This window comes from Nestor notabilis, unplaced genomic scaffold (assembly GCF_000696875.1).
Source record: "Nestor notabilis isolate BGI_N333 unplaced genomic scaffold, ASM69687v1 scaffold32525, whole genome shotgun sequence".
Classification (NCBI taxonomy): domain Eukaryota; kingdom Metazoa; phylum Chordata; class Aves; order Psittaciformes; family Psittacidae; genus Nestor; species Nestor notabilis.
Window position 1 is genome coordinate 176 of NW_009929428.1, and position 26,567 is coordinate 26,742.

At 36.4% G+C, this 26,567-nt stretch overlaps 1 protein-coding gene across 1 annotated transcript in view; it reads left to right on the forward strand.

Annotated features, from left to right (window-relative positions):
* Window positions 1-1,891: 1,891 nt before the first annotated feature.
* Window positions 1,892-26,567, forward strand: part of GABRA1 (gamma-aminobutyric acid (GABA) A receptor, alpha 1) — a 38,002-nt gene continuing 13,326 nt past the window's right edge. The window contains exons 1-5 of the mRNA XM_010014964.1: window positions 1,892-2,004; window positions 5,766-5,878; window positions 15,592-15,659; window positions 21,401-21,621; window positions 23,265-23,347. Of these exons, the coding sequence (XP_010013266.1) occupies window positions 1,892-2,004; window positions 5,766-5,878; window positions 15,592-15,659; window positions 21,401-21,621; window positions 23,265-23,347 (598 nt within the window). The remainder of the gene's footprint in view (window positions 2,005-5,765; window positions 5,879-15,591; window positions 15,660-21,400; window positions 21,622-23,264; window positions 23,348-26,567) is intronic.

Genomic DNA, 26,567 nt, shown 5'->3' on the forward strand with positions numbered 1-26,567 from the left:
TGGGAGGGGTGGCTTTCTCGGGGTGAGGGGAAAATACAAAGTTGAAATGCCGGGAGGAAAACAAGTCTCGATTTACGCCTCAGAGATGGGCAAATCTCTCACCAGGAGTCAAAACTGCATCAAAATGTTCCCTTCTTCCCCCGGTTTTTAATTTTTTCCCCTTTTTAATTTTTTTCTTTTTTTTTTTTTTCCTTTTTCCCACGGGCGCTGCTGACATTCTCCCAAAACGTGGATTTTTCTCCCATTTTGAATGGGAAAAGCCGAGCTGGTTCCCCAGGCGGTGCGGGCAGAGGGAGGCCAGGGGCTGGGGGCTGCGGGGGTCCAGCGCTCCTTGAAAGTCTTTGCTAACATTTGCTTTTTCTAGCTGCAAGAAACTTTCCTTCTCCAGGATTTATAGCGCCTGTATGGGTTTATTGAAGCGGGGGGTGGTGCCGGGAGGGGGGCGAGCGCGGAGCTCAACAGATCAAGATAGTTGGGAATAATTCACTTTCCGTTCTTTATCCCGAGGAGCCTTTTGTAGAGGCAGAAGTTGGCAGGACCGGGAGAAGGCGATTTTTGAAGCCACAGATGTTGCCTTTCCCTTTGTAAGGGGGCTGGTTACAGGGCAAGTTAAGATGCAGTCTCGTCCCTGAAGATCTTTATCCACGCTTCCCAGTCACAGCCAGCTCTTTGCTACCCAGTGAGATTAGCTCAGCCCCAGTCTATGCTTATCTGCCGATCATTTGGCTATAAACGCATTAATTGTATCTCATTGCTTACATGCCGCTTTGTAATGATATTTTATTGATTTAAATTGTCCCTGAGAGTATGCAGTGAATTGGGGTAGCTTTATTTAAAGGTACAACAACATTTGCACATACAGTGCTTTGTTTTCTTAGGCATTTAAAAAACCTCCAATTCACTACTGAAGGAAAATACAGGCTTCTTATTTCGTTGCCCTTTTTTAATGTAATGAATACTAAAAATCGCCTGGATTCCAGCACACAGATAACGGACCTGCAGCATCTCCCAGGCAGCCAGCTGTATCTGGAACACCGGTTCCACAAATACCAGTTAACTTTGTATTTTATGGTTTATTAGAAAGTGAAAGAAACCCGAGTTGTGTTAGTTTTTGCTCACAGGTAAACTGAGAGTAACTTGGGGAAGTCTGGAGGGAGGACTGGAGATATTTGAAGAGGATGAGAAGGCTGCTAATGCAAAACCATTTCCTAGCAGCAGAGACTGGTAGAGATGTAGGAGATGGTGTGTAGGTTGTCAGCACATGGTTTGATTATGAATTGTGCCCTTTAGCCCAACAAAAATATTAGTGTACATATGTAGCAGCTGATCACAGAGTCAGAATCTGATCATTTTACTCCTTCTCTGATGCCAGTATTTCAGGAAAGAGTAGTAATATCTGTAGAAGAAGTTGCTTCCACCACATCAAAGCAAAGCAGTAGCTGTGAGGGAAGCACCGCTCTCTCCCCAGTCACACTACCACACACTGACACCTTCCAAGAGGTTTGGAAGGACTCAGGCTGGTTCAAGCCAAACAAAAACCAGTTACACTTGGTTATCTGGAAATGTTATAGAGGCGCCTTGTCACATTTTCAACACAGGAGGGAAGTGAGTAAGAATTGGTACAGAGTTTGGGGACAGCAGCTTTAACTCATAACTGGTTTTGTTAAATTTCAAGAATAATGCAAACAGGAATACTCCCTTACCGCAAAATAAATCCCACCCTAAGCCTCTGTCTAAAAGTAAAAGGTAAATGAGAGCAGCCAAAACCATGCTCCCTTATTCTGGATGACAGGAGCTGTAGTATTGTGAGGTTGTTGCCTGACATCAAATTATGCTGCAAAAGTTTCCTAAATTGGACATTTTTTTCACAGTACCTGTTTTAATTCAGAGGATGTTGATGGTTATTTTCCTTTTAGTTTCAGAGCCCACCATGAAGAGACTCTTGGTGCTTTGTGACTGCCTCTGGGCCTGGAGCCTCCTCCTGAATGCACTGACTGAAAGAAGGTGGGGTGATATTCTTTAACGCACTAACGTATTTTTGGAACATTTAACTTAATACAGCAGCGTAAGACAAATACTGCATGGGCTGCACTACTACTAAGTGTATTGGGGGAGGTTAATCCCTGTTCAAATCCCAGCTAAATATAACTAAGGGAAGTCTGAAAGAAAACTACAATTTGTTTGCATAACATCTTTTTCAATATTGTGAAGAAAAAAAAGCAAAGCCTTTCTGAAACAAATTGAAATACCTCTTAAACACCTGTGCAATCCTTTCTACTCTTGTATAATGACTGCTCAGAAATACAAGTTTCTTTAGAGGAAAAAAAAAGTGTAATCAAGCCTTTTTTAAATTTTGTTTAAGTGCTATTTAGTAACTATTGTTCTTGCAAGCAGAGGCAAAACTTTTACTTGTCTGTTGGTCAGGATTGTGTCCTACCTTAGCAGCTGTTTTTGCAAATCTGAAATAGACCTTCCTGGTGAAGGGAGACTGCTTGGATGAAGGAGAATCTGTAAGCACAAATCCCGTAACAGTTTGTGTTTGAAAGACCATGCTGCACTGAATGTGTACGGAATATATGTTGAAATCATAATCTAAAACCAGCATTAGTATTAAGAACAATTTGTAATCATACAACACCTCATCTAACAACTAGTAAGTTAACTAGATTGTCAAGGACTTTAGAGTATGCTTGAAGTACTGTCTGCAATTCAGAATTCAGTAAAGATGTTTAAGAAGACTTATATTTCTGTATTTTAAAAATATTAAAGTCCAGTCAATAATGTCACCTAATGACCAAAAAGCACTAGAAATTTTATATTGTCAACAGCGATCCCACAAAGGTGTATTTGTGCCTTGACCTCCATAGTGTCTCCTTATGCATCTGCACCTCTAGACAAACTTACCTTCTGGCTAGGTTGAAGATTTTAGATAGAGTGGGGTGGGCAAAGGTTCTTCCGTACAAGCATTTCCTTTAAAAGAAAATGAAATCAGGTGATTCATGTAACAATTGCTGCATTGAATAGACATGGCATTTTAGAAGCAATACCTTGATTTTGATAATATATTAAGAAAGGTGAGATTCAAAGTATTCATGAAGTACTTCATCTGGCCTAGCTAGAGAATTTTGTGGAAACAGGTTTATTATATAGATATGTGTACATATACATGTGTAAATGTATTTATTATATATCTAATGTATGCATGTGCATTTTTAAAGTGAGAATTAAACTGCATTGGACTAGTGTTTAAAAATTATGTGGCGTGTCACTATTATAATGACCTGTAGATGGAGTTAGTGCACAGTTTTTTATTATACTGTGGTTTAACATGAAAACACAATAGCTTACAGTCACCTTTCCCTCAAAATGTACACACCTTACATGAAATACATCTGGTTTTAAAACCGTTTTGTCATAGTATCTTCCCTTGCCTGTTCTTCTGAAGTGCTGTTAATCTTTTAAGATAAAAAAGAATGATGAATTAGAAGTGCCTGTAATACAGAAAGATGCAGCCTTCTCGTATCATTCTTCTTGTCATAAAAAGCAACACTAGGACTATTTTAACGTATGTGTTTTGAATGAAAAATCACAACCCCTCTGGAGTTACAGTACTCTGTATGTACACAAATGTCCAGATTCTTCTTGTTGTGACCATATGTCAGTTAAAGCCAGCCCTAAGGGTGCTTTTTTACCTCTGATAAAATGGTGGGAAGAACAGGTAAGGGTACTGACAAATGTGACACTCAGAATGGAAGCGGTGCATTGTGTTGCATCCTTGCCGAGCGCACTGCCAACAGTCCATCTTTCTGACGCCTCTTCTGCAAACATGCTCATTTATTTACCACTACAATTTTTGAAGTGCTTTTATATCCTTTTGCCACCTTAATTCTGATGACCTTCTACTATCCTTGAGATATGTATGTACAGCAGCTTGTTTACTGACAATGAGTGTTAATGTAAGATTTAATCCAGTGAAAAGACCTGTGTTGCAGTTCTACATAAGGCGCATGAGGAATGATCCTTTGAAAGATAATGCTCACTGGAGACAGCAGGAGAACTTGTTATTTGGTAACATATAGGAAGCATAAAAGAAAAAGAAATGTTAATGGCTGTGACTTAAAATTCAACTGTAGGTATGAAAATAAATATAAATCAACCCTTTTTTCATTAAGCAAAATTATATGATATGGGTGCAGGAAATTAATAGTATTTTTTAAAGCTGTTAGAGATTTTGTCTCTTCATTAGAAACAGTGATCTATATGCATTAAAAACCCTGAATATTGTTCTCTACAAAGTCACACCTTACTGAAATAAAACAAAAGTTAGTAAAACTTCTAGGAGTGTCTGTTTTGAAACTCATTTAAATTTGTAGTGTTTACATATTCAAATCTGTACTGCAAAATAGCTTGGAAGCATTTCCAGAGCACCTATATTCAGGGTATCTTTCCTCCTTCTCTCTTAAATAAAAGTGGATCAGATGTGTATGATATATAAATGATGTTTGACTGATGCAGCTTAACAGAAAATAATTTTGTAGGTATTTCAGTAGAACGAGATCATTTCATGTAGCAGTATATTCCTCATAAGACGGTCTTTGCTGGTTAGAGCAGGAGCAACTGGCAGAGAGCACCGAGACCCGCAGATCGCCGTAGCTGTACGGATAACGAGCTGCCCAATGGAAGGATCACTTCTGTGACTAGACTTGATCCTAACAAAAGGTTTTGGCACTGCACTGGTTATCCAGTTCAGTAGCAATGTGTGAGACAAAATGATGTTTTGGAAAGCAGTGTTTTTGCTTTTGGTCATGATGACTACACAGGTTTCTAATGGAAGTCCTCCCAGTAATGAATGAAAAAACAATACTGGGTTTGGATTTAAGACAACTGTAATCTATGATTAAGAGAATCATCTATGACGGGGTGTTTGGTAAAGGTTTCAGATTTAAGAAAAAGGTTGGTTCTGATGTCATCTACAGCAGACAGAAACCACTTAGCCCAAGGATTCCATACCATTTGTATTGATGGAAATAAGATTTTGGTAGCTGAGCTCAAAAAGCTTAATTTTATCCTTGTTCAAGCAAAATTTCAGGACCTTTGGCTGAGTTCAAGATATACATTAGGGATCTGTAAGTGAAACTTGATAGACATAAGAGATTACTGTATCAACAGATGGTTTTGTACACGTTTTTAAGGAAAAGTTGGAGGTATTCCTCCAAATCTAATTGCTAAAGGAAAATAGGAAAGAAAATAAAGCAAAATTATATATTGAAAATGAACACTCACTTGATTGACTTCTATATCGATACGGAAGTCATCTCTATTTTTTGTTTTATCTTTGCTCTAGAGTTTATTTTCAGTACTTAAGTGTCAGTGTTTTAAATTACTGTATCTTTCTTTGTATGCAAACCCTTTATAACTACTATGAATTAAACATGTTATCTTTTGCTGACAAATGAGCCTTTTCCTGAGGAACGCACAGAACATTATAACCATTAATGAATAATGAGATAAACACCGAGGAACTGACATTCCATTTGCTCACTGTTTACAGAGAGGCACTGATTTTCTAGGATTTTACAAAAAAATGTACAATTTAAGAAGAAAATGTTTCAGTGAAAGAACCCTATAAAGTACTACAATATTGTTTTATGGGGGAGATATTGTGCATGTAAACCACTATAAGCAAGATTAAACAGAATTTTGAATTGTTTTGTAAGCTTATTGGTGGATTACTGGTTTTCAGTTTTCATGGTTCTGTATTTCAGCTACGGACAAACGTCATCACAAGATGAACTTAAAGACAACACCACAGTATTTACCAGGATATTGGATCGTCTGCTGGATGGCTATGATAACCGCTTGAGACCAGGACTGGGAGGTGGGTTGTATTATAATTTTCAAGGTTATGTGTTAGGTAAAACAATTCTATTTTCCCATTATATACTTGTTTTAATTGTGTTTCTATATACCTATAAAATAATGCTGGCATACAATATCCATCTTTTCAAATATGCCATCCCTTCTCTGTCTTTCACATACTTGGTATTCTCACACTTATACCCAAAAGAAGAAAATGGTTCACAATTCAAGAAGACCTCTGAATATGTATAAAAATTGTATGAAGGATAAAATATAATAAAATATGACCTGTGACCTGACAAATGACAAGTTTATGAATCAGGCCTAGATAGCACATCTATCTGTGACTACTTTCATGAGAAGATTTGGTTTTCGAACTGAAAGCATCAATCAGCCTTAGCCATAAAAGTCTCAGAGAAATTTATAAGATTTTTTTTCTACATGGGTATGTCAGGATTTGTTTCTCTAGCATTTTGTCTTCACAGCTTGATAAAAATGTCTTTCTTCTTCGGCTTTTGGTGCTGAATCCATAAAAAGGTATAAAACCACATAGTAATTCCATCTTTCTAAAAACGTTGTTTTGAAGGTATTGTCTTTATCAGCATCCCTCTGTTCACTCTGCTCTGCTGTGACACAATCCCCAAATCAGGTCTTAAAAGCTTGTTGTTCACTGACATGAAAGTTCTGAACATACAAGCACAAACCTGTCTTTCTGGTGCATGGAAAGGTTGGATTTATTTCTTTTCAATGTGTTTTTTATTATCTTTCCTTTTGGATTCTTCAGGTAAAATAAAACAAAGCAACCCACCCCACAAAGTATAGTTCAACCATATAATAGCTCTCAGAGGAATTTCATTATAAGAAGAACAGGGTATTACACTAGAATTTTTATACCATCTCCTGAGGATGAAATGTAAGATAATTAAGGGTAAGCTTATTCTGTGGTTTGAGGCTACCGCCTTGCAACAGTTCTTGAATTGTGAGCCACCTTCTTCAATGGTTTGATGTCACTGACTTCAGGGAACGGCCAAAGATAAAATTCTGGTCATAAAATATTAATGCATTTTAAAATGTGTTGGTCTAAATTTTTGTGTGCAATTTCAGGTAATATGCAACAAAATAAGAATAACTTTTTCCTTTTACCTACCAGTACTTTTGCCTGCTTATTTGTAAACCCTTGGACTAGTTTAGAAATAAATGCTCCTTAATCTTTGATTAATGCAACTATACAGTTCAGTCAGCTACTGTATCACAGTATATAAACATAGCAGAGAAGGCAATAAATAAATGAAACTCTGCAAACTGTGTAGTGTCTGGTACATGTCTACAGGAAAAAATTGAGCATATGATGATTTCTTATATGAGTTTTGTAGCTATTATGATTTGTTGAACTGTTACTGTTACTGGAAGAACAAACAGGGAGCTGCAGGGAAAGAATTTTGTCTCATTCTCTGGATTGCAGATTAGAAACTAAGGACATTGGTACAGAGTCTTAAGTATGCATGTTTCTATCTATATTTCTGAAGCCAGACTTCAAGGGTGTACTGGGAGAACAGGTCTGCATACTTCATGAAAGGATCACCCAGTCCAGCTAAAATTTAATCCTGAGAGCAAGATTGTTTAATATCGCTGCTTCTATAGGAGGAACTGAGTCTCTTCAGAAATTTTAAGAGCCATTTGCATCACTATCAGTTAAAAGCAAAAATGAGTGGAGCATGGGAAAAATGGGATGGAGGGAAGGCAGGATTGGAGTAGTTTCTTTAACCACAGGTTAGAGAAATGTAAATAATCTTTGCATCCCTCCCGTTTTGAATTGTGTTGCATGTTCCTGCCTGTAGCCAAACCCCTCGAATATCACAATATCCCCGTTGCTCAGTACATTATAGTTTCATGATGTCAGTTCAACAGTGTAAATTTAATTTATCTGTTATAAAAAAATATCCGATCCACATCTGATCAAATTGTGGGCAGTAAATTGATGTTTAAAAACAAATATAGTAAGAAGTAGCATTAATCTTTTAACTGCTAAACAATGTGTTATTCAAGACATAAATTTTATATTTCAGAAACCAGGGACTAACATCTAGGCCAATGTTTTCAATTCTGGTACCAATTAAACGGTTTGCTCGGAAATTTTGAAATTCACCTCTGCAAAACCTTCTTGCTGAGGTACCCAAATATGAGCTAAGAACCTCAAGATGGCTCAATTTTGACACATTTGATTAAGACACTTGGTATAATGGGGAAATGTATTCTGAAATTTTCTGTGCGGGAAAAACATCTAGTGAGAAATCTAAATTAATATATCAAATATAGCAATGTTTTTGGAGTTGGAAGTTCAACAGCCTTCAGTTACAGCTTGATCTGTTGCTGAAAATGTTAAAATTAAATGTAAAAAGAGTGGTTTCGTTTTTCTTCCCAACATCAGTGATGGCTTCTTAAGCATTTCAGTCAGAACATGATTTTTGTCTACTCTAAAGAGAAAGTTAAGAAAGGTACAAATATAATATCATGTTTAGATACATAAAATTAGGTCTAACTCATTCATTCCATATTAACTGTGTCGTGACTATCAGAGAATTTAAGAGACTAGAGACCCTCATATATGTTATGTTGATGAATTATAATCTGTTAGGCAACATGTAAATCTGTGTACCACTGATTACACTACGGCTGGCACTCTTGCAGTTATCCAGAATTATCTATCCTGTCTTCATATGCCTTCATCAACGGTAGATGAAGTACAACATTGTGTGGTACAGTTACTTTCTTCTACAGAAAGGGGCATATTGCAGAAAACAGCTTATCCCTGTGGGACCTCTCCTTCTATAGCGCAGCTTTTCAAATATATACACCTACAGAAAACAGAATTCTATCCATGAAACAGAAACAGAGCAGAGAACCGATTTCTCTCTTTCTCACCTATGGAAGAAAAAGTAGGTGGCAGAGTTTCTTCAGTCAGTTTATTTGTTTCTCTTTCCTTGTGTTTATTCATGAAGAATTCAGTGACAAAATGGTATGTTTACTGAAAAGTTGTATTGAACTGTGAAAGGGGTTTGATCTTGATATGGCTCTACTTACTTATGAGAGTAATTTCCTCCTTTTTGAAATAAGTGCCGTGATACTTCTCTATCCCAAGTTTACAAACTTCTTATTAGTGTGGTGAACAGTTTCATTGTTTGGAATAAATATCCTGGTGAGGCAGATAAGGCACTATGAAGCCAGAAACAAGTTCTTGGAGAGATATCATTACAAAGTTTGAGCTATAATATTCATTGGGAAGCCAGGTTAAAAGGTGGAGCATTAAGATAAAGCAAAATTTAGAGGGGCTGAATTTTGAATCACTCTTTCGACATGCATGTTATCAGTGCTAGATTAATATTAACTCCTCCCTTTCCTTTTTTCAGATCTTCTTTTGGGGTATTACTTCAAAAGGAAAAATAAAACACACAAATGCTCCATTAAAGAATATGGGAATGAAAATTGTTATTATTCAGACAACCCAGTAAGGCTGTATCTGAAATAAGTGAGCAACTTTAAGCATTTTGCTGTTAAACAGAGAAGTGATTTCTTATTAACAAAAATAAATAAATAAATAAAAGAGGAGGTGACCCACACTGAAAAGTTACAGTGATTGAATAGGCTCTTTATTTTAAGAATGGCATTGTGGCTAAAATTAATCTGATTTTTCTTTAAAAGAAACACACAGCACTGTTACACATTGGCACATTTACACCTCCTATCAATAATTATTGGTATAAATTGTTATTTAGATGTTTGCCTCCTTCATATGTGGGCATAGTCAGACATCGCCAGGAAATAGCATCTGTTGTACCCATCCATAAACATGGACAAATAACTACATTTACAGTTATTTGTGCCTGGAAAATAAAACTTTAAAAACAAATGCAAAAATGTTCTTTATCATACTAGAGGACACCTATTAACACTATGAGAAGAAAATAATTTTCAAAAAGCAAGGAGGAGGAATTACAAGGAGTAAAATATTGAAGCTGAAAAAGAGGAAATCATGTTAGACATTAAGGGGAAAATGAACAGTGAAGTCATTTAGGTAATAGCGTAATTTTCTGTGGGAAATATCTGGATCCTAGAACCAGAGATGCTAAAAAATAGCCTGAACAATAAAGATACTGTTATCTTTTCAAATACACAATCCTGAACAAAATAAAGGATCAGATTGTGCTGGGAAGGAGTTAAATAAGGAGGAAATTTCATCTCAGTGTTTGGTGACCTCTCCTAGTAAACCACTGTATTTAGAGTGGGAGTTTCAAAGACTTGAAAAGCAACAAAAAAATGGTGGAAAAAATAAGTTCTTCAGATAAATGGCTATGCCATTGCCTTTCATTCTTGGTTGTCTTCATGTGGGGAATAGAGATGAGCTTGGGATGCCACCATGGCATATCGGGAGTGCCACAGTGGCAAGAGGCCAGCCTTGCACAGGGTAGGTTGGTTGTACTTGGTGCTGAGATTCATTAACGTGAAATCAGGTGCAGCTACAGATTATTTTTTTTAAGACTATCAACCCCTCTCTAAAACTGAAGGATATCATGTAGTCTGTGACCTTTCAGTTGTGAATGTGGTTTATCCCTTTGAGACAGATTTGGTAGTAGAAAGGTTGCTCAATACAGAACTAAGTGTGGGTTTGATCAGGCAAATGAGAATCTTTTTAAATGAAATTCACTTTTATAGTTTGGATGAATGCCCATTAGATCAGTCCAAGTAGATTATTAATATTACCTCAGTATTGAACAGAGTTATACTTGTTTTATGCCATCAGTAAAAGCTATTTGTTGACCTCTCTTGTGTGATGTTTATCAAAATTGAGTGTGACTGTCCTTAAGTGGAACATGAGTCCATCTCAGGCAATTCATTACTTCCACAGAATGCTTATATTTAAAGTGATGGAAAATAAACCTGACAGTATTACGTTAATTAGGTTTTAGAATTCAGTTTTATGAGATCATTATCTATAAATATATGATAAACTTATCTCTTAGTGATTGAGGTCCAAATGGAAATTGTTGAATTCGCTCTTAAAGCTGGGCTAACTTAAAGTTTAAGGAAAATACGGATAATAAAACTCAGTTAAAACTAAATGTTTCTACCCTAAATTGAAAGAGAGTCCTATACTGGATCCCTTACACATAATTCTGCAAGTAAGGAAAAACTAGATCCTATATGGGACTATGTAAAAACTGAAATGGCTGATTTTGGTCTTTTTGCCACTCTGAGGCACCACATTGGTGTAAAGGCAACTGTAAAAAGCCATAGAAGAACCTAAGAAAATTGATCTAATACAACAGTAGGGAGGGAGGAGGGATATGAGCAACTCTGAGCTGTTAATTGGCATGGGGAGAGCTGCCAGGACACTGCACAGCTCTCGGTAAGCCCTTGATCGCAGCACAGACTACAGCAGGTAATCACAGGACAGCTCACGCTTCTCCCTTTTGGTTTCTTTTACAAAAGCAGCAGCACAAAATCCTTATGAGTGTATTTGTTGTGGTTCTTAAATCAAAACACATCATAGGATGCAGCCAGGGTGATTAGTCTATGTGGCTTTTTTTCAGTACTAATAGAGTACGCTATACAGGCATCCAAATTATTTTCCTTCAAAACCATAGCAAAAGTCTTTTCCATTTTAATAACTATAGCACACACACCAAACATGCAGAAGGAACAAGTGCATTACCAAATAAGATGAAATTAATTTAAACCACTAAAATATGCAATTCAAATAAGCCTTGTGCTCAAATACCAGCAGGTCTGAAAGGGAAACAGTTAATACATAGTTTTCTATAATTATTTCCTGCCATATAAATAAATCTCTATTTCTTATTTTTGTTCTCAATTTGTAATCCAATCACAATTCTAGCACTAACGAGCTCCCTGGGAGTTTAAATCAAAATATTTATTGTTATTAATGTTGAGAGTTTATGTTAGTCTAGCATCATTAGCAAAACACAGTATTTGTAAACAGTAAAATTACAGCAGTTGACATTGACTGCTGTTTTCATAGCTATATGTGGATCAATTGCCTGAGGCCGTGTTCCAGAGTGCCTAGGTATGGTAATCAGTTGCTATTTTGCTGAACCCTATGGTTGCCTTATAGTAAAACTCACAAGTCATTAATTCCCTTGTTGTTGTTTTGGTTTTTTTTTTAACTGGGATTGTTTTGTGTTCTACAGATATCCCTATATTACTTAGTCTTGGTTCATGAGATTGATTTCATAATCAAGAGACAGGTTAACATGTCTTTACAACCAATGGATTTATCTTCAGCAGTGAGATTGGCTCCTGACCCAAGCTTGTTCTGTTCAATGACTTATAATTTTCTCTAGTTCTTAAGAATATTGTGAAGGTTTTGACCATAGCTCAGGATCTGAGGTTCCTGAAAAAACGCATCCTGGGCATTTGAAGTACAGTTTAAGCCTTTCCATGCTAACCAAGCTGCAAACTGAACATAGTTAACCTTGATTCTAAATATAAATCCCAACTGTACGAGTAAACACATGTCCTGTACAGGGGTGACTCACAACTTTTGAAGCCCTTAACAAAGCACAGTTGAATCATCTAATTAGTAAAACAGTAAGCAGAAATCTCAAAACTTCCATATGGCTTTGGAGAGGCTAATCTTTTCCTGGGTGTTCATACACACTTTTTTCATTGCTCTTGATAAAGAGGTACATATCAAAGAAAAAAATAAATCATTTGGTGATGTGTACAGTGGTTTTATCTGCTTTTGAAGAGACTGGGATTAGATGTTCTGCAAAAGTGTAATCAGTATGAAGACAATCTCTTGTGAGTTCACAATCTGAATTTGCTAAATTTTCTATTATTACTTATGGCTTACACGCCACTTAAAATATCTTGAACATTATACAGAAATGAAAGACATCACTCATTTTTCCACTTCCTTGGAAATCTTCCATCTTACTGCCAAAGTCTTTGGTTTCCATTTTGTGTTCTTAGAGTGATTGATCATATGTCTCCAAAAGCTAGAATTCATAATGTGCCACTGATTCAAAGAGCATATTCTGTGTTTGTGCAATGTAAATCAGTTAGTTATGTTATATAGAGGCTTACTCAGAGCTGGGGCTCTTGAGTTTACACCACTAACGGATGATGGATTATGGCTGAGGATCTTCTAGTGTCTCCTCTCTCCTAATGACACCAGTGCCTCCATGGAAAGAAGATGAAGAGACAGGGAGTCAGGATGAAAGATCTTCGTAAGAACTCATTTGAGCTTCACTTTTCAAGATGTAAAACGCTAATAGGTTTCATGATATTATTAGTTTCTCAGTCTTAAGAAGAGGTGATTCAGTAGCTGGAACTTAAAAAGAATCCATTCAGCAATGTTTTACTGGACCTTGTGAAATCGCAATGTCCTTTTTCTGCCAGGTGTTTCATACAAGACCACAGCCTCTTGGATTGTTGTGAAAGTGATGGGCTGAAGGAGAGAATACTTTTCTTCCAAGCTAAGCAATTTCTGGACAGCCATGTGTTTTTTCCAGTAATAGAAGGTTATATTCTCACTATGATCTTCTTCAAGATCAGAGCCAATTAACTGTCAAGAGATGACTTGAATTTCTCTAAAGCTTAAAACAATGTTAAGGTCACACACTAATTTCACTGGACAGCCAAGGAGGAAATTTCACCTATCCAATGCTTTTGTCAGTAGTCACTGTAATTTGTACACATCTCAGTCACAGATACAAAGAACAAAAACAATATTATTAGGCAATTCAGCCACATTATAGTATTTTACTTTCAGTGGTTATGGATAGCACATCGGAAACTTCATCCTTTAATTATTTTAATGATTCCTGGAGATTACTTTGCTACCATCTAATTTTTGCATTAACTTACTAACAGAATACAGGTGTCATTCAGTGCATTACTCGGATGGCAATAGAATCAGATCTGATATGTTATCTCGATTATTGCTGTCTCACAGAAGGAAATTTTTTATTATATATCAAAAATTATATTAAACTGCTTACATTATATATATTTAGAATTTGTAGACTTTTTGAATGAAAGTGAAAAACCTGTATGTGCACTGTAGAACACGGATCCTCATTAGAACTTTTCATCAGATACAGAAATGTATATTGTTACTGGCTGCTTAACCTTGATTCCTTATTTCGCTTCTCTTTTGTCAGAAGTTTCTTGTTAGATGGAACAAATCATATTTAAGCAGTCCAAAGCCTTTTGAAATCAGAAGGTTGCATTATACTGGGGTTTAAACTTAGTTATTTTAAAATATTTAAATAGCATTATACAGATAGCTACATATATGCATTTCTTACTCTTATGAAAATTTTTGCTTGCTGCATGACTTTTGCTTACTACACCTGTAATTCTCTGTTAGCTCTTTTTCTTTAGGATTACTTCTAATATTCTAAACTACTTTTTTTTTTTTTTTTTTTAAAGTTATTTGAGAAACGTATCACTCCTTCCATATTTGAAACTTCTACCAAAAACTCCACCCTGGCTCATACAGCACCATAGTAAACGTATTCAGACTCAACATCACTGTAAATTCTGAAAGCTGATGGGGTTAGCTGTTTGAATTTAAGCCTCCAGGTGGTGTTACTCCCTGTAGCTATATTTAAATCAGCAGAGTGATTTTGATATATGCCATCCTGGGTGAATATTTCGTGATGTGTGGCCTGGAAAATACCAGTATGTTCCAAAGTGTGTGTAGCGGGGGAGGAGAGGAGAGGAAGAGGGAGGTTAAACTCATGTGTTTTTCAAAGTGACTTTTAACAATAGATCAGCACCATTTTAGGTGTCTCAGACTCAGCATCTGTGACGACTAAAATCATTATATCCTTCTGAAGTGGACAAGGGCATTGTGCCATGGAGCAAATGTACATCTTTGAAATCACAGAGAAGTCTAGCTTTATGGCATAGTATATACATATAATCTGTGTTGTGTACACATTCTAGATTTCTGAATTATCATTTACACTAATCTATCATTGAGGCCTATTAAAAACAAATCAGGTAGCTCAAGAAATCTACTGTTGTTAATGCCTGTATCAGTTTAAAAACAAATCAAGAACATTTACAACCTATAGTGTTTATACATAAGTGAAAAATTGTAGTAGATAAGTTTAGCTGATATTTGTTTGGAAAATTTTAACTCCTTTTTTTTGTTGCAGTTAAGGGTAGTGCAGCCATTTCTCACTCATGCTAATAAAATATCTGTACATTTTTATACACCATGATGCATCATCTCTTTTTCTTCATTATTCCTGTGTCTCAATAAAAGTTACAAAATTCATAAGCCCAGGGTTAATTATTAGAGACCTTCTTTCAGCTTGCCCAGAAACTCTGAGTACCTAATAAGACTTTTGAGTACTGTGTAAAATATATAGCACTGTTTATGTTACCAGACAGGAAGATTTATTAGTCAAAGAGTGAAAAGATTTATACAACAGTGCAGCTATGGCTGCTGTACTGTGGTATCACAAGCCATGTCTCAAAAAGTTCTGTGGAAACACTGCAATAAAAAGATTGTTGCTGACAATATTGACTGTGAAATTAAATTGAGAAGCAATAAATTACCAGGACCATATTGTAGACCAATTTTAGAATAGCTAATCAAAGCCAATAATTTTTCTATTTATTGTGAAAATTTGTAGTGGTTAGATCTAATGAAGACTGTTGATAGACACTCACTGTCCTAATTTCCTGCTTCATCAGAGCGTGTAACTGAAGTGAAGACTGACATCTTCGTCACCAGTTTTGGGCCTGTTTCAGACCATGATATGGTAAGTGATAGCCTATATTTCTACAGCATTCATTTTGTCTTGTCTTTTTAATTTGGAGGATGAAAAATATATGCAGTAACTTACTTACTCCTTTTAAGTCTGGGCCTTTATTAAACCTTGGATTCCAAAATGCTGTCAGCTTTTATGTGCGACCGTTCCTGCCAGTTGTGGCTGCATTTAAGTGCCCTGAAATTAGCAGCCTCAGTGACTTTAATAAGTGTTTTAACAGACCTTCTATTTGCTACATAATATATTATGAAATGCATTAGGGTTTGGATACACATTCTCCTGAGAATGATTGCTCAGGTCCTTGCTGGCACATCACTGATCCAATTTGCTGAGAAAGATCATCATCTTAAAATGCAATTAACACTTATGCCTACAGTGTGACATCCATACAGTCTAACCTGTAGTTTTATATTAAAAGCTACTGATCAATGGGAAGTGACTCTTCTAGATCTTGGCTGCTGAGAGAGAGGAGAAGATTAATGAGAGAATTAGTGTCAATTCTTTATGGAATAAATATTAAAATCAAATTGCTAGATAACTGCAGGGAATGGAGAAGTTCAGAACACTGAATGAAGATGTTGTGAGCTCTGGTCTTAAGAGATACTCAAAAGTGTGTAAAAATACTCATAAGGGACTTAATATTTTGCATATAAACGAGGTCTTCACAAGTAGGTTGTTATTGACAGGGAAAGTCTGGTCTGCATCCACTAGTATCTGCTGGATTCTGTGTTAGGATGAATGCTGAAAACACCCTCGTTAATTTAAATGAAGAAAACAGTTCAACCTTGTAGCTGGCTACATTTAGCTATATACATTCACCAAAAGAAAAATGAGGGTGGGGGGAGGACACCCCAAAAAAAACACATTATCACAGGAAAGGAAACAAGTTCCTTTTCTTACCACAAAATTGTCAGTTGTTTAATTTAAACTAAAACTTCAGTTTAAACTGTAGACATGTCTTACATATCAGGTTAGTACAAGTATCTAACTATTCAAAACAATGATAAGGGATGGAAAACAGAGAATAACTTTGACAAGATAGTTTATTTTCCTAAATGAACGTTATGCAAAGACACCACTTCCCTGATTGCTTGGAAAATAGCATTTATAAAACTATAATTAAATTTATAATTGCAACTGATGCCATGATATTTAAATGAGAAAGAATAGCTTGGGCAGCACAGACTTTCTGACCAGTCATTTCGCTACGACTACTTACAATAGAAAAGTAATCTAGGGAAATAACTAGATTGGTGATTTGTCTGTCTAAGAACTATATATACCATGAAGATGAATAACTACCTAAATAAAATCATTCAATAATTTCTGCTTTTTTGTTCTATGATGATGTTGTGAAATTACGATGTCTACTTATTACTCTAAATTTTACATTAGAATGAGCACATTCCTTGGATTAAAGATCGATAGAAACCACTGATATACACTATTTGTATTTGGTAAAACACCTCATCTTGCTTTTCCATTTCTGTCTCAAAATAGGTAACCAATCACCGCTGGACAAACTGGAAATTTCAAATGCAGTCATGTGACCAATTTTTATTTTTGATTTAATAGTCTTTGAATTAAAACTGTAGCAGCTGCAGTTTATAAGTGATCTGAAGTTGCTGCAGTTTTATAGAGACCTGCCTTCTCGGAATGGATCTCTTACTATTTTCCTGAAAATTAATGTAATGTAATTTAAAGTATTGGGCTGGATAGAGATGTTTATGAGAGATCAATGAAAAAAAAGAGTGATAGATCTATGCGGGTGAATGTGTGCTCTATATTAATATTTATTAGAGTTGTTTTCTGTAAGTCAGCTGGCTAAGCTATTGTTTGCTCTGTTGAGTCATATTTACGAGAAAACTCCAATAACAAATGGCAATCTACTAAACAAATGGACATGGATGCTCTCCTACATGTAGACGTAAGTTTAGAGTAACTGATAGGCCTTCTGAAGTACTTAGGACTATATAATGCTTGGACTTCAGCATCTACTTCTACTTTGTATTTTCAGGTGATTTAATTATTAAGTAGAAGGTAAAGCTAATTCAACATTCCTAGGACAAACTAATATTTGTATGGGATCTGAGTTTTAAGGAAGAATATAATACTGAAGCCAAAAATAATCTACTTTCAGAAATATGAATAGGTATATTTAAAAAAGCCCACAACCCAAAACATTGACTATAATTCAGTGTAGCTGAATTACTGTACCATAAACCATCATTACCTACAAAAACATTTGTCAAAAATAATTAAAACCCCATACCACATGGCTCCTGATTCTCACCTAGTTAAACAGGAGAAAGAATTCATCATTCTCTTAATATAGTGTGCGACCAAGAAACACACAGGCAGGTGTTCATGTGTTTTGGAAACTAAGGAATTACAGAAAAGTATTTAGTGTAAAACTCCTACTCACCTTTCCTAAAAAGTAATGTGTGTGCTGCCTACTCAGCTAACTCTTTTGCATAAGGAAATAAATGTGAAATCAGAAGCAGAGAGAGAAAGATAAAATGAAGAACTTGCCAGAATATAAAGTTTGTATGATTTAATTCCAGTGTACATGTAGTGCAAATTCCTCTGTGCATACTACAGGTTGGTTGTTGACACTGTCACTTGAGGGCTACCCCAAATTTGCTCCAGTGAGCAGATTTACAGTAAGTGTAGCCTGGGCTGTGGGATTTGGGAATAGGGAGGCCTCACACGCAGCTGTACTGGCACACTGGGGGAACGATGCGCTGCTGTCTGAGCCTGGGACTGATGGCTGGGAACTGGCAATGAGCTTTTCCAGCTGACGCCATGTGTTATGAAACTACAGCCACAGTGAGACATCAGCATACCTAGAGACCATCTGTTTGCAGAATCCAATGAGGCAGCTATATAGATAGTAGGTTGATATATCAGGGAGTACATGGTGTTCCTACCCACTCTCGATACACTTTTTTAAGAGCAGCATAGACATAACCTGTTAATCTATAAAGAGAATGTCTTGGCTTGTTCTTCAACTTGTGAATAAAGTTAAAGAGGAAAAAAGCACTTTTAAAAATATCTTTCCTGGAAGAACTTTGCAGGTTTTCAGGGATGCTCTCTCAGATGGTGGATTGGAGTAATCAACAGATAACTGGCTATTCTCACATGACTCATTTTTGTGAAATTTTTGATGTATATTATGTGGGATATGAAGCATTTTAAAATTAACTTTTTTTTTCATAAAGACTTTTCTTTTTTCCCCTTAGTAAACCTTCATTCCCACTGATCTGTACTGTAAGCTCCTCAGGAATTTAATTTTATCTTACTACATTCCTGTACAGTTTCTGGGAAGAGATATTAGATGAGTAAATCAGAGAATATTTAAGTCAAAGTGTTGTAAATATTTAATATCATACAACTTACTGCCAAAGTGCAGACAGGAATTTTCTTTCTTTACCTGCACGCTAAGGAATGAAGAGTCTCTACTGTGGAGAACTTATTCCAAATTTCATCTCACTCATATATTTGTACATAGACCACTGCTATACTACACGGTTTGGAAAAAATCCTTCTGTTCCCTTGTACTGTATGGCACCCTCCTATAGAAGAAAGCCCTAATTAGAGTATTCGATGACTTGATCTTAAAGATCAGCTATCTATCAGGATTCATTTGAGGAGAATTATCGTATATGTTAAAGCGGGTAGTGAAAACTAAGGAGTTGAGAAATCTCAGCTGAAACAAATTCATCCTATGTAGTGCAACAGCCTGGGACAGAGAGAGATTAAGTCTGTGCCAGACATGACCTGTCAGCTACTTTTTAATTGAGTTCTATCTTATGCTGTCATATCTCTCAGATTCCATGTTCTTTCTTAGCATAAGAAACTTGTGTTCATATAAAGGGAAGAACCAGACTCACTTCTCTCAACCTGTACCACCTCCCACTCACCTCCTTCTTTGCAGTTGAAAGAGATAAAAAGGGAATGGTTTACATGCACACTGAAATGATGTCACCTTCTGGGTATGTCTTCTACCTTCCCATGTGTGTAGGAGGAAATTTTCTTTGGAGGTAGTCAACATGGAGGAAATCCAACATTTTAATACCATCTACTGCCTCTTAAACCTCCTTCTCTGCTACTCTGCTGCACACCTGGGACAAGATTTTGCACACTGTTCAACCTAAAGCCTTGACCCAGCGATATTCTTGAAGCAAGTAGTTGGTTGCAAGTGCACAACTGCTGTCACTGGAGCGGAACACATCTGGGCTCACTGAGCACATGATGAAAAAATGGAAATACAATTAACTACGCACCTAAATGATTCACAGGTACAGGATGTAAATAAAAATTAAAAAAACACCAAAAGAACAACAACCAAAAAATCCCCAACTCTAAAACTTGAAGAAACCCAAATTAAGAATACCCCATGGAACTATAACATTTCCAAGGCCACAAGAAATTTAGATATTTCATGCCCTAAAATCAGGAAAAACACACCACCAGTAAGAACCACCATTCTTACTTGCTGATAGCTGCACAAGAAATAAACAGCTCACAATTGCTTACATTGTAAGGAGTGTTACCATTTGTTAAAAGAAAAATTACAAATCTGAGAGAGTCTGGTACAGAGTGATTTTGCATACCAGTTCCAGAATTATTTACTAACATATTCCTTGGGGCAGCTCTTTTCCTTACAGCTGTGTGTGCCCTCACACACAGGAATTTCCTTAACTTCAGGATTTGCCATCTCTGTTGGCAGGAGATCTCAGCAAAGGTTCAGTTTTTCAGCCAAAAGATTATCATTCGGGGCAATTTTGAGCAGTCTTTGGATAGCTACTTTTTATGTTTATCACAATAGCATAACCATGAATGATGGAAGGGTCAGGATAATCCCATACTGAACTTTCATGACTGAATGGAATTTTTCCCTGGGAAAATACTATACGACACTGCATCCACAGGAGTTTTCCACGTTTTCACCCCATGTACATCTGTGTTTATTTTATAATACTCTAACATACTTTTCCTAATTTCACTTTCTCCCTCTTAACTTTGTTCCTGTTGCTTTGTAACAAATAATTCTTTCATTTCGTGGTGAGTGCTGGTTATTTTGATTTGCTCCATATGCACTGAGTAAGCCACTGTACCTCTTTCCCATTGGCCTAGTCCTTGCATAACCAACTATAATTCTTGGTCCAAAGCTGTCCCCAGCTTCTGCAAGCTGTAGTCCAGTGATTTGGACCAATGAGCCATTCAACATCTCATATATTGGACCACATAATTCTAAGTGAACTGTGGACTATTTGCAGGTTGAGTACATATTTATGCTAATGAAACAGAACAAAAGCCTCTAGGAAGACCCTGTCTCACCAGGCTTGTTTTATTCTAAGAGACATATTCTTCCTCGGCTATGCATACTGGCTGCATATCCACAGGTTCAAATTACAGTTTTATAGAAGGTGAAGGAAAAGTGAGCAAAGGGTGAATTATTTTGTTTCCACTATAGTCTATCTCACATTCTTGTCTAACTTGATATACTGTTCTCCCTAATCTTTATTCTGTTGAACACAGTAATGATATTGTAACTGGTTAATAACCGGCTTCAGGTACGTTGTAATATAGAAAAGAAATGTTCTGATAATTACTAATTTCCTTAATAGTCATCTTGCTTCTAGGGAACAGCAACAATATACTTTTCAGGTTCTCATATTGCGACATAGAGCATCATAAGTGTTTCCCTTTTTTCTGAATCGATGTAGGAATACACTATAGATGTATTTTTCCGCCAAAGCTGGAAAGATGAGAGATTAAAATTCAAAGGACCTATGACCGTTCTCCGGCTAAATAATTTAATGGCCAGCAAAATCTGGACACCTGATACGTTTTTCCACAATGGAAAGAAGTCAGTGGCTCATAACATGACAATGCCAAATAAACTATTACGAATTACAGAGGATGGGACATTGCTATACACAATGAGGTGAGCCCTAAAATATTATAACCTTCGTTTAGTTTGACAATTTAACTTGTTAAAGCATGATATTTTCCAAACAGGAAACATGTTTCCTTTTTGAGCATAATTTGATTCCTGCTTAGTAATTATTTTCACAATAGGCCATAGAATGATAGACAAACTGAGGCATTTAGACTGGTATGTTTTTTTTCCCCTCCTGCTGTGCTACCTTTACACTGCCTGGATGTGTCTTAACGCATGATTTTGTAAAGGTACCTATAGTATTGTGAATCCATCAGTTTGCAAAGGACCTTATTTTGAAGTTGCTTTCAAGGATTCCATTAGCAAAGTATTATAAAGCCTGAAAGTTTAATATAATCTAGACTACTAGATGGTGTACAAGGGATATTAATCTTTAGATCGTATAGAAAGCAGATTCTAAGAACTAGCAGATGCACAGAATTCATTGCCCATTCTTCACATTTCTTGTGCTTGGAATACAGAGCATGACAGTCTAAAAATAGACATTTCTCATTCCGTTCATAACAGGAAAGACAACTCACTGGAAGGTTAGGAGAAAAAATAATATTTCTGTGCTGGCACCAGTTTTATTGGAAATGTATGATTCTCTTCATGGATAACTGAACTTTAGCTATCCAGTTGTCAGCAGAGGAGTTAAATAAATCCTTTTGAAATAATAATGATACACAGTCACGGAAGCATTCTGGATTAAAAGACTGGAAATTAAACACTAAAAAGAAATGGTATGTTGTCTGTACAGAGCTACACATTCCCCATTTATGTCTCCATGGAATCGAACAAGGCATAAAGTGACTCTGTTGACTAAGGTCAAGATAAATAGCTTAGTATGTAGGTGAACACTGAGTTTTCTTTTAACAATTTTAAAGATGTTTTTAAAAGCAGTGCAAGTATTTGGAGAAAACAAAGTCTCCAGGCTTTTGGGAGCTTGTCAAATATGTTCAATTTATTCTACAACATCTTTCAAGACTGCCTAGGCTAGGGTAGAATCTGCTTGGCTGCTAGTTACAAAAGTCCAGGTCAATTTTCCTTGTCTTCCTAGATGCTTGACTGATAGGGATTTAACCCACAAGAACACTATCTTGGCAGCACATTGTTCATATGTCTCTTTTTTTTGACTATAACCATTTCTATTTGCCCACCTTTGCAAGTGCCTTGAAGCAATCTTCTGCCTAGTATTCAAGTATTGTTGTTCATTCTTTGCTGATGTGTAGTATGTGACTGTTTATAGTTTATTTAATCTCTATTATTGAGAAACATGTTTGCACCCAAGCTGATAGCAATGAAATGACTGCAGTAAATGTCTGAGCATCCAGAGTGCGCCAATGTAATGATGCCAAAAAGGAACCACTTTCAGTTGCTAATAGATTTTAATCCTTATGCCAAGTTAGAAGTCTGAGCATGTCTTTGCTGTACAGTGAACATGGTAGAGGGGCAGAGCCAGTTGCACTGCTGTGTCCACACATGCCTGTTGGCACCCCCAGCCAGACAATTCGGGTCCCGTTCTAGTAGATTATTAATCACATAACAGATATTATGCAATACTTATTCTATATGTCTTAATGGAAGTCTATTTGCTATTTCTATGAAACTAGAATAAATGTGTGCTTTTGCTCATTAATCCATTATAGATTGACTGTGAGAGCAGAATGTCCAATGCATTTAGAAGACTTTCCTATGGATGTACATGCTTGCCCCTTGAAATTTGGAAGCTGTAAGTTTACTTTAAATTGAGGTTTCTCCCTTTTTAGGCCAGTTTACAAAAGTATTTAGCAACTGAGAAAACCTCAAGGTTTTAATCTTGTGTATTTTTATTCTTGCATATATTTATAGTTAATATAATGAACCTTTTCATGTCTTTAATATCCTCCAATGTCATGCCTGGACATTCACAAAAGAGAAAAACGGCAGTGCTCTAAACATCTAGAAAAGTAGTTTGGCGCTTAGAAAATACTGTTAACCTTATAGCTGATTTATTTTGTTAAGACCCAAAACCAGTGTTAAAGTAATGCAGACCATGGATAACTGATTTGGTTTAATTGAAAACAATTCCCTCATCAGAGTTTGGCATATTTAGAACAAAATTGTGCCTGAGATTATAAAATGCTCATATTCCAATTATGTAACATTTCTGAAAGTGAAAAATCTCACAGATCTCCAAACTGAGTCCTACACTTGCAGCATTTGTAACCTAAGATCAGAGAACATACTGGACAAAATATAATGTAATTGAAATCAGTTTAATAACAGACAAAGCTTTCTGTAAGTTGAGAATTTCCCCCAGAACTTTGAGTAGCAACCAACCTGACACTGATGCAGTCAAACTTAGCTAAACAAAATATTTAAAAAAATTAAATATAGCCCCCTCCAACTCTTTAAGTAAAAAAAAAAAAAAACAAAAAACAAAGAAACAAAAAACAGTGAAAAGCTCTTTTACTCTAGTTGGTTCTACACAAACAAGGAAGACAAAAAGTATAGAAGATTTAATAGTGTACAAATTGTTTCCTCAACGGCTATTTTTTTCTAGTAGAAATGGGTCGTTTCACTGATAATGGGTACTTAGTGGCTTGATCAATTTCAGAAGTCAACAAACAGAACACCCAATTCATTCTTCACACGGTACTAGACAGGGTGATAATTTACTTTGGGCTGAACGGCTCTGTGTTTACCATGAGAAAGGACTGATGTTATGTCTTTAAAGAGCTACTGGCCGCCTAGATAAGATGCAGAGAACAAAAGCTCATACAAACTTGGAGTATCACTGACAAGAACAGTTTACTCCTGAAACTTAAGCTTTCTTACAGCACTTCCAATAAGTCTTTAGAAATCTCCTGTGAAACAGAAGGGGGTGGAGGGGAAGCCTTACTCCAGCTAATAATAGGGCAGATAGTGGGTTCTTGATTAATAAAGGGAGATCCCAGTTAGATCTGGAGTGGTCACAAGATGAATTTCTTTTGAAATGCCCATGAAACCACTTATGGGGAGCACGTGCTGGATCTGGGAGGTGGGAAGATGGCTAATCCTGCATAAAACCTGCTAATGCAAAGCTAAACCATCAACAGTTTTTGAACAAATGTGAACTATTAGATTGAAGTTCTGTAGACTGGATACGACACCTATCACGTGTGCATCATTGAGCCACAGCCTAAACACCAGACACTCCCTAGTTTGCACAGTAGTTCCCATGGTTTTCCTACATTGAGTTCTTTCTGGCCCTTTGTGTCCCAGATGAGTGTACTCTCGGTTCACAAAGTGCATGGCTTTCCAGATTACTCGAATCTTGCTTCCATTAAATGATTAAGAGATGCAGAAATTATGACTGAAAAGGGCTGGATAATATGGATTTGAATACAACTCCACCATAAGGTAAAAGCAAGATAGCAGAGACTTGCAAGTATATCTGCATGTCATTTGTAACTAAATTGTTTTCCTTTTAATCCTGCAAAATATTTTTTATTATTTTATTATCCATAGTTTTCTTAAATGGAAAATAAATAATTACATCAGTGATATTTCTGATTGAAAGACAATTTCTTACACTCAAGTCCAAGGCAATAACTGGCATTCTAATGTCAGAGTGCAGGCATGGTCTGTCACATTTTACAGGCTATTTTCATTATTTTTTTGTTTTTAACACTAACTGGCTATCATGTCAGCTGTCCTAAACAAGCCCATGTCAGGCAAGTAACTCCAAATGCTGGGAAGGGCCATGAGACAAAATCAAGGAGTTTTCAGCAAAACTGCATTCTCCTACTAAATTCAGGTGAGTTTCTCATCTGGGATCCTCATGAGGAGGAATTCCTTCTGTAACATGGTTTTACTGAAAGCACTGCATGGGGAATTAACTGTCCAGAACAGGACCTTAAAGCTGGACCTTCCCCCTCCTTCTCATCAGGTTATATGCTATAACTATCAGATTATAGAATAGTTGGCTAAATATTTAGCTACTGATTTAAACAGAAATAAATTCCATGGGACAAATGGCTGGACCCAAGAATGATATGAAAATGGGACTTGCCATTGTACACAGAAAAAGAACAGTTCTTATATTTAATTACCACTTTCCAGTGGGGATCATATTAAATACATTTGGGACAGTTCTGTAAAACAACTAAAGCAGTTCAATATAATCATCTTAATGTACTGAAAAATTTACTGAAAAAGACATTTAGTTGTCATGAAAGCCATGCTCTAAGTGCAGACTGCAACATTACACTTAGTAGCTCCCTAAGGTAATGTTTGCCCAGCTCTGTTTGTTTTGGATTAAATTGGATAAGTTTTCCATGTCCTCCACTGTTACTCGTCACATTGGAGCTGGATTCAGAAAAGCCTCGTATTGAGGGAGTTGCACGTCTCCTATGGTCTCTGCCCATACTGTAGAGGCCGATAAATGTTTGACCCAGCTCCAAGGCTAAAGTGATTTGCCAAAATAGCAGCTTAAGCTAGAGGTTATTCCAGTGTAAATTCAATGTGACAAATGCTAAAGACATTCTGGAACAATAAAAAGCCATATGTTGGCAAAACAAAATCAGAAAGGCAGATGCTCTCCTCAACTCTTACCACAAAAATCTGATTGTCAGTTTAAAACTAAGGCCACTCTGGAAAGCAGCAGTGGTAGGAGCAAAAGACTGTGCTGCTACTTATGCAATATCTGAGTCGAAAGCTGGGGATGGAAGCTGAACAGAGCACTGAATGTGGCAGTTACAGGGCAGGGCAAACTCATTTCCAGCATTGTTGAGTGTAGTCCCCTCCTTTCAATCCATTGGCTCTCATCAGCTTAGGTAATCAGTCCTTTTTTTTCCCCCAGACTACTCTCATGCTCCAGAACAAGTAAAATGCTTCAAAATTAATATTATTGCCACTTTTTATGTGACTAGATTAGCAAACCAATTGTTGTATTAATGTGACCATTATTTTTCAGATACAGACTTGCA